General features: G+C 30.6%; 1 protein-coding gene across 2 annotated transcripts; it reads right to left on the reverse strand.

Annotated features, from left to right (window-relative positions):
* LOC109336313 (probable serine/threonine-protein kinase WNK9) lies at window positions 2,459-5,680 on the reverse strand. 2 transcript variants are annotated; one of them, XM_019572840.1, is made up of 8 exons: window positions 5,606-5,680; window positions 5,485-5,522; window positions 5,029-5,256; window positions 4,672-4,892; window positions 4,272-4,429; window positions 3,755-4,184; window positions 3,282-3,660; window positions 2,459-3,227 (listed from the first exon to the last, which is right to left on the reverse strand). In XM_019572840.1, the coding sequence occupies exons 1-8, from the start codon at window positions 5,678-5,680 to the stop codon at window positions 2,603-2,605; spliced, it is 2,154 nt and encodes a 717-aa protein (XP_019428385.1). In that variant the 3' UTR covers window positions 2,459-2,602. The 2 variants fall into 2 exon arrangements, with proteins under 2 accessions (XP_019428385.1, XP_019428384.1); XM_019572839.1 differs by having other exon boundaries at window positions 2,459-3,660.

The raw sequence follows: 9,684 nt of genomic DNA on the forward strand, positions 1-9,684 counted from the left end.
AAAATAATAGAGAAAACATTTACTATAAAATAATGAGAAAAATTATATTGAATAATAATGTAAGAGTTTTTTACACTATTATTATTATTACATTATCCATCATCCATATTCAATCATCATTAACTTTTATATATAAATATTATAAATGAATGATTAAAATTTATATATAAATCTTTACACTTACACTGTATAAATATTACATACACTCTAAAATTATCTAAGATGATATAGAATTCTTGTTTGATTTCAAATTGAAATGAACTCACATACATGATAATTAAAATTATAACACAATTTCCATCACAAAGTTCAATTTATATCTAATTTAATGCATCAAATGGTCACTTAAATTAAACAATTTATTATAAGATCCGACTGTTAGCATTCTAATTTGTTTACAGATACTGAACATTAGTCAATCATATTTTTAAGTGTTTTGTTTTACAAAATTATGTTTAATTAAGTGTATAAAATAGATTTTGGGAGTGAGATTGTCTCATCCTTACTTACATTTTAATACATTTTTTGCAATGACACTTGTTAAAAATGTATTTTTATAATAAGGTCCGTGATTGAATAGCATTCTATTTCATTTCTTCTTCTTTTGAAATGCGTTATCTATTTCCCTTCATAATTAACTTTTAAATATATTTTATTAGTATTATTGCCTACACACTGATCAATTTATCATATCTAATGCATTTCTTCTAAATAAATAAATATCACACGAGTATTTTGGTAGACTTTCACCTAAATTGTTGAAAGGAACTTAACAAACGGTGGACGCGCATATGTGATGGAGACAGAATGCGGAAACTTTATAACTTCTCACTATCGACATTGATTAGTGGGATATTATTACATCTAAAGGTTGTTTTCTCTTCTTTAAAATATTAAATGTTCAATTACTAGAAATGACATTTGTTGGAATTGATATTTATAAAACTCGAAATGGATTAATTCATGAAAAAAACTTGTATGAAAACATAATCAATACATCATATTTGGATACACATACATTTATATTTGTTGGCACTATCATTTAACAATAAATTTTAATCAGAATTCAGTTTTTAATATGTTGTCAAGATTTGATTAGTTATATATATAGATACCACTTCACATAAATCTTTCTCTTAATTCGTTACTCATATGATGAAGGATATTATTGATAGAACAAAAAAAATCAATGAATTAATTAAATATAACTTCCTACCTAACTTAAAGACAACTAATAATACGGATGAAAGGAATATACGTTTAGATATTTGAAATTAAAAAAATAGTGCAAGATAAAAAAAAAGTATTTTTACCAAAGAAAGAAAGTCATAATAATTAATAAAGTCACTAAATGAAGAAGTGCTTAATATAATAATTACTTTCAGTTCTTATTTAATTATATTTTAATATTATAGTGAACAAATTAAAAAATGTAATTGATGCATTACTGTTGTTAAATTTATGTAATATTTTATGAATTGCCATTCACCTCTCTGTAATAATTATAGTTAGCAATTCTCATATATATATATATATATATATATTATTAATTAGCATGTGACATAGTTATAAAAATAATAATTTATTACCTTCATTTTCTAAAAAAAACAAATGAATTATGAATAAATTTATTTTCATAAAAATACATAACAAAGATAAAATCAACTTTAACAGACAACTAGCTTAGTTAGCGAAAACATGTAATATGATCCATCAAAAAGCAACCTGCAACGTTTCTTTTGGGGCCCTTTCTTCCTCTTATTCCAGTTAGTTTGTTGAGCTTTGAAATTTATGTATTAATAGTGTAAATTTTTTTTACATTGTTATTGACCTATATTATTTTTATTTGAGAGTCAATGGTGATTTACATATAAATAGGAAATGATTTGCTGCCAGTATAAAAAACATTTACATTATTAGTGGAAATTAAGTCCTATCTTGTTTGGTCCAATTAATCAATTGATTACATTTGGAAAAGGTACTACTCTTCATCCATGATTGATGAAAAAGTAGAAACTGCTTGATGTACAGCAAAAAGTTCAGAATCCATCTCATTTGCCAACTTCCGGTCAGAAGTGACATGCCAAATAATTCATTCAGCAAATAATAATTCATTGACTTGTCAACGTATCTTCAGCCCCATTCCTTATCAATCATCATGCTCATGTATATATTTTAATATAATAACAACGAATTTTCTCTCTATCGCATTATTTTCAGTTTCAACATGATAGCATCAATGATCATGGATTCATGATGCAACCAGTGCAAGAATGTAACAAGCTTTTTTATTAGTATAATGTACTAAAACAACCTACTATTTAGAGCATCTGATTTAATCACTCAATAATTTTTTTATAGAAGATATGAAGAAACTTTGACAAACTTAAGACTCTACCCATCTTATGAAATTCACAATCACAATCACTTCCATCCGTCACCAAAATCGGATTTTTTGAGGGGAAAGGGTTCTGGCTTAGTAGCTACTGGTTTCTTTGTGGATCCTAGAAGAAAAAAAGTTTGGGATGTAGAAATCAGATAGCCTAGCTATATGGGAATTTATATATAATCTACAAAAGAATTCAATGAGTGCCTCACAAAGTTATATATCAACAGCATCAACTGGGAGGGAAACTGTCCTGTGCAGTGAGTGAGGAAGCAATGAGCCTGTGTAAAAACTCATTGCAGTAACCATACCTTCTTCTCCAAGCGATCCCGCCGCCTCACAATTTTGGTCCCTTCGAGTATCCGAATTGGGGCTGCTCTTATGGGCATGAGGATGGCTCCTGAAATCAGAGTTTAAGTAACTGATTAAGGGTTTCTTCAAGTCAATCCCATTGTTGCCTCTGTTTAACATTTCTGTTGGTGAAGTTGACATAAAGCTGCATTCTGTTTTGTGATTAGCTGTTAGTTCAAACTGTTGATCCTTAATTTCCCTTAACTCCATCTGGTATTTTGCTCGGAGCCACCTCAGTTCCTTTTGAATCTCCTTTTCATAGTCATTGTCAAGGTCACAGTAGAGTGAGCGGATAGTCGATAAATCATGGGTTCCTGATAAGTTCCTTAGAGGATTTCCTGCATTGGGTGCAAGGTTGTTTTCCAAAGCATCCTGTTCTTTGTCTTCAGCTAATACTGATTTGTCTAACTGTTCATATGGTTCATCAGAATGGCTTTGATCAGACTCCACCGGACTCAGTTCACGACTTTCATGCTGATTCCATAACCCAGGATACTGCAAGCAATTTGTTTGGCTTGATATGTCAAGTACAACTTCTCTAACATGATTGTCATACTCCTCAGATTGGAATGAGATCTCTTCGAACCGCCCATGCATTGAAGCACATCCATGCCTACAGCACTCAAGAACTTGCAAGTTCTTGCTACCTGGATTATGTGAAATAAAATCAAGTAGAGAGCCACTAGAAGTATGATTAGACACACAATTTTGACATAATCCTTGATTGGCTAAATGGGGACTTTCCTCAAATCCTGGTCCTGGCCTCCATCCAGGTACCAAGGAAGCAATTTCCCCATCTATCATATCTGCTATTCTGGTAACATCCTGATCAGTAATGTCAAGTTCTGCTACCATTTCCGTTGCCACACTTATTGCTGTATCCATCTCTATGTCAAATGGGAAATAAATATTGCGAATACGACCTGTGTTGTACAATTATGTTAGACTATTACGCATAACGAAATTACACAAATCACAGGTATAAAGTACAGGCATGATAAAAAGTGGCATCCAAACCTTCTTTATCAGTAATTCTTAGTCTCAAAAAGATGCCATCATCGTCTTTCCTCTTGCCCTTGATGCTTATGCCAACATCTTCAGAGGGTTCATCATCATGGTACTCGAAAAGTTCAATTCCACTAGGTTCAACCTCAGCTGGATGAGAACTCCAGTCTCCTTCATACCCAAAACCATTTGAGTATTCATTACTAAAGTTACTATAGCTTCGATGAAGATCGAAGAACGGCTGCTTGATAAGAGGAACAAGGTCATCCAATCCCCCACTGTTTATGGTTCTCAAATCATACTCGTAATCATCATCTCGGAGAAATGGATCATCTAGAAGCTCCTTTGCAGAGAGCCTTAGAGAAACTGTTGCCAAGCATTTCTCAACAAATTGTCGCACTTCTGGATCCTTCACTTTATACAAAGCATCTGGTTTTTTCCCCTGGAGATGTGAAATACCAATGAAATCTCACCACTACAGAAAAATCCCTTATCATAATAAAGGTGGAGATAAAGAGAGCAATCTTACAGAAATAACTTTCTTGTAGATTTGAGCTGGATGAGTGCATTCACTATAAGGAAATTCAAATGTGACCATCTCTAATATGCACATACCAAAAGAATATATGTCAACTAATTCATTATATGCCTCTTCATATACTTCTGGGGCCATGAATTCCGGGGTTCCTGCAGAAACAAAACTGTGACAGATGAAACCTCTAACTAGAATCACCGATCCTTGTACAATTATCCTTTTATACTAAAAGCAACAATCATGCAGGAAATATCAGTCTCTTATGTTCAACTGCCATTCTTAAAACAAGGCACCAGCCACCAGCTAAATGAATGAATTACCATTAGTATTCCAGCTAGCCACATCTTTTCTTGATAACTTCCTATATGATATTTACTGAAATGAAATGGCATACCTACACAATGAGCGGCATGGGATTTCCGAAGGATTGCAGCCAGGCCGAGATCCCCAATCTTCACTTCTCCATGGTTTCCATTGATAAAAATGTTATCACATTTGAGATCTCTATGGATCACAGGAGGGTCATGGCTATGAAGATAGAGCAGTCCTTTCAAGATCTGTCTACACCAATGCTTCACTGCTCTGATGTGAACTCTCTTGTGTTTTAGCCTATACCTGTTTGATAAGTGGATAATTAAAACAAGTGAAAGAATACAAAATAATACGAGATCTAAATTGAACAAGAACTACAATGAACAGATACAATGTAGGTTGGTGGGAAATAGTTGAAACTCCAAAAAAAGTAACTTACTGTCTAAGAGTACCAGAAGTAAACATTTCAGTAACGAAATTAATATTCCTATTAGCAGTATCAACCCAAGATGTATAAAATTTCATAATGTTCCTATGCTTCAGTGTTTTCAGGAGATGAATTTCACAGTAAAGCCTCTCAAGATCTTCAGGACTCTGTAGGAAATCATACAGCTTGACCTGATTCCAAGCAACTTCAATCCCTTCATACTCATCAAATGCTCTATATCTGCATCAATTAGGAACCCAAATCAACCCAAAACAAAAATAAACTAACAAAAAAAACTGGAAACAAATCTATCAAATACCCATTTCTACAAACTCATTTTAAAACAAAAAGGATCTCAAATTCTTATGAAATCAGTACCGGGTCAGCAATATGAACAACTGGAATAACAAAAAAAGGTTTGAAATTTAATAAAAATAAGAAATGGACATCATGAATTTGGAATCATACACCGTCTTTGAAGCTCCTTTGCCAAGTATTTCATTGTACTGCAACAAACAAGAAAAAAAAAACATAATGAAACTAAGCCAAACCATGGATAGAGAGAAAAAGAGAGACAAAGGATATATACTCTGCCATATCTGCGAGTTGGATCAACTTCAACAAAATCAGAGTCATCTAGTTCTAACTGTGAGACCCCATTCATTCTCCTCAGATTTTTGCTTCAATTGTTGTTGCTATTATAGATGGATATTTTTTCCTCCTTATACCCACACAAGCATAGACCAAACGAGAGGAAGAGAGAGAAGATTGGTAATTATTTATTCATGAAAAAAATAATACTCTTTCAGTTTCTGCAACATTTCATACAGATTTTTTTTATATTATAAAATAATTCATGAGAGATAATAAGAGGAGGAGAGAGAGAAGAAGAATCGGAAGAGATAAAAAAACTTTGAAAATGAACCACATTTTTTACGGGGATGGATGCAAACGGGCCACCACCACACGACGGAACGTGACAACTATTTCTCTCTCTGCAATAAAAAAGCTAAAAGTAAATGTAAACTGAAAACAACGGATCCGTACTACGACCTTCTAGCCTCAATTCCGAACTTTTCAAGTGTAAAATGAACGGTATTGGAAATGAAATTAAGGAGTACATTGAATACTAAAATGAGAATTTATTATTTATATACTCCTAATCTATTTTTTTAGATAATTCGTTAATATTACTTGCTTTTAAAAGTTAATAATTATCAGTGAAAATGCATACAATACAATGTATAAGTTTTATATTCTATTAGTGTATAAAATGTGTGCACAAAGATTTATACATAATCAGTGCATCATTTATGATTCATTTGCAATACTTTTATTTAAAAGTCAATAATGACTAAAAAACAATGGTGGATGATATAGTGACAATGTAAAAAACTTATATATCCTTTTCCATTCTATTATGAGTAAATTACACCGACATCCCCTGAGTTTTAGCGAAATTACACAAATCATCCCTCACTTTTCTACACCTACTCAGACCCCTCTAATTTTTATACTTTCATTACACTGATCACCCCTGCATGAGAAATAAGTGTAATATTTTAAACAAAAAATGTGATAAATGTAATTAAGTTAAACAAAACATAGTATATTGTGGAAACAAGTCACTTAATATATAAGTCGACACCTCCTTATTATTTTTGGTTCATTGCGATATAGTATAAGAGCGATTTAAACAATATCTCTTTAGCATTGTTGATGCATTTTATAACCAAAAAATAATAAAGATACATTAATTTGTATATTATTTGGATTTTTCCTCACAATATACTATATTTTGTTTAACTTAATTGCATTTATCATATTTTTTGTTTAAAAGATTACACCTATTTATCATGCTGGATGGTCAGTATAATGAAAATATAAAAATTATTGGAGGTTTGTGTAGGTGTAGAAAAGTGAGAGTGATTTATGTAATTTCACTAAATTTCAGGGGGTGTCAGTGTAATTAACTCTTCTATTATTATATCATTTATAATTCATCTCTTCAAACAAAGTAATATAAACGAATGATAAATTATATATTAAATGTATATAAATCTTTATACTAACGATAAATAGATATTTCACTCTAATTATTAATACTTGAGGAATATGATACCTATAATATAAATAATCATATAAAATTAACATACCATATTTTACCTAGATTTGATAAGAAATGATAATTTCCTTATTAATGATCTCTTTTGATATGAAATATGTTACTTTCTTAGATCTTGTTGGCTAATTATCTAATTTTTGTATGGGTGATATATTGTTACTTTCTACAATATATCATTAATAAAGAGTTCGTTAATATTGTAAGGTGTGATTGGTTTCTCAAATATTATTTTAGCATGTCAACTATCAAAGTTCAATTCTTTAGTGTAATAATTAAGGATGAAATTTATTTACTCTTTCAAAAAAAGTAATACAAATTAATAGTAGATGATGTGTTAATAATGTAAAAAATTATACTTTTTGTACATAGATTTTAAATTTTTTTACTAATGTTGCCCATTCCCATTCTACAATTGAGGATAGGGTGTAAGCGTTTCAGTTTAAACCGCGAAACCGATAGAACCAAACCAAACCAAACCGCAAAATATGGTTCAGTTCGTTATATTTTTAAAGAACCATTTATGTTCGGTTCAGTTTATAGTTTTATAAATTCAGGAACTTTTAGAACCGAACCGCATATTAAAGAAGTAGATACTAAGGAATGATGTTTTGTTGTTCTTTAAATTCTTCAACCAATTTTATACTTTAAATTATTTATTTTTACGAATTGTAGTATTATATATGTTACTAAATTATTATTATATATGTATTACTTAATATATTTTTTGTCAATATCTTGATGATTTGGAATATATCTTCCAACTTTTGTGGTATTGAGTTTATAAAACTAGCATTTATCATATAGTGTCATATTGTATTATTATATGTGTTACTAATTATGAATTATAAGGTTATATATGTAACTATTATATATTTTATTAATTGATATATTAGTAATCGTGAATTGTATTGTTATATATGTTACTAATAGATATATATGTTACTAGTTGTGGATTGTATTGTTATATGTGTGATAATTCAATTTTTTCCTCCATAAAATACATCATTGTTATATATGTTACTAATAAACAATTATGAGTTTCAAGTTTTTTTACCCATCTATATATGATTCATAATTTTTGATAATAATAATAGTAGTTGAAAGTGCAATGTGTCAAGAGTGCACTTATGCTTGCCTATGTTTTGATGAAGACAAAGGACTTAGTGAAAGTTTAAAGACAACTCAACAAATCAACATGCCAAAAATCCAAGAGCTTCATGTCTAGACTAAAGTCTTAGACGTGTCTTAGTTATTGAGTCTAGGTTAGGTAAACCTAGATGCAAATCTCACAAAGTCTAAAAACTATCATATCATTTACATGAGACATGTCATCTAGTTTATTATATGTTCATGCATTAATCATACATGTTATTTATGCATTTTAGGCATAACATAAAGGTAAAAACCAATTAACATCATAACTGAAAATATGTCAGTTAATCGATTAAGTGAAGCTTTAATCGATTAACACGAAAACAGTTTTTAACAGATAACTGAAAAATAGATTTCAGTTACTCTCTAACAACCCGTTAATCGATTAGCTGGCAATATAAGCGATTAACTGTGTGAAAAACAGCTTTTCTATATAAACTGTTTCTTTAACAGATTTCATATACGATTTTATACATTCATACATTCATATTAGAATTGCTAAGTTGTGTATTTTCATGTTCATGTATGTCATATAGGCAGAGGGAATTGCATGTGAGATTAGAGTGGGATAGTATTATGCTTAGGATTAACATGTCATCCATTGCATATTATCAAATGTGTTCTTCATCCTATCTTCATCTAATACATATTCACAGTAATTGTGAGATTTGTATAGGGTTTATAGGCGATTGGGAAAGGTTTTTCTAGGCGATTGGGTAAGGTCAAACCAAGGTATAGGTTCTAGGAACTTAAGAAATGAGCGTTCAAGGTCTTCTAATTGGAAGTGTTTTTGTAAGGCACATTGGTTTCAATTTTAGTGAAGAAAAATCTCTCAGGTCAGAGGGGAGGACTGAATGTAGTTTTGTAGTGGACCGCAAAATAAAGAACAAAGTAGTTTTCTTTATTGTTTTTAGTAGTTTTAATTACCTATTGTAGCTGATATTTTGAATATAGCGTTACTGCCAAATAAAGATCATTTGTGTTCAAATATATCTGCTATATCAATCTGTATAATTTGTAATTGGTTGTATAATTGAGTCAGTCAGCAACTGCTTATTTTGTGCGACTTAATCGATTAAGTCATAGCTTTAATCGATTAACTTGACAAGTTTCCAGAATAGGGCTTTGGTGAAAATAGCAGTAAGTGGGAACCACGACAACTATTCAACTCCCTTCTAGGTGTATTCTGTCACTGATATCTAACAGTAGTTTTTTTCCTTTTATGAATAAACAATATCTCTTGGAATACATTTAGAACTTTCAATTGATACAATATTTTTTATAAAAAAATAATAGGAAAAACCGTGTAACCAAACCATTCAAGAATGATTCAGTTCAGTTCTTATGGTTGAATTTGCGGTTAATTGAGTGAAACTGGACCATATGTTTGT

Source organism: Lupinus angustifolius, chromosome LG20 (assembly GCF_001865875.1).
Source record: "Lupinus angustifolius cultivar Tanjil chromosome LG20, LupAngTanjil_v1.0, whole genome shotgun sequence".
Lineage (NCBI taxonomy): Eukaryota > Viridiplantae > Streptophyta > Magnoliopsida > Fabales > Fabaceae > Lupinus > Lupinus angustifolius.

Bases quoted from the DNA above. Each gene is read 5' to 3' on its own strand.
- LOC109336313 (XM_019572839.1), bottom strand. From the start codon at position 5,680: ATGAATGGGGTCTCACAGTTAGAACTAGATGACTCTGATTTTGTTGAA. The intron at 4,430-4,671 runs GTATGCCATTTC...TTGTTTCTGCAG, and splicing joins CCATGCCGCTCATTGTGTAG to GAACCCCGGAATTCATGGCC. The intron at 4,185-4,271 runs GTAAGATTGCTC...TCACATCTCCAG, and splicing joins TCTACAAGAAAGTTATTTCT to GGGAAAAAACCAGATGCTTT.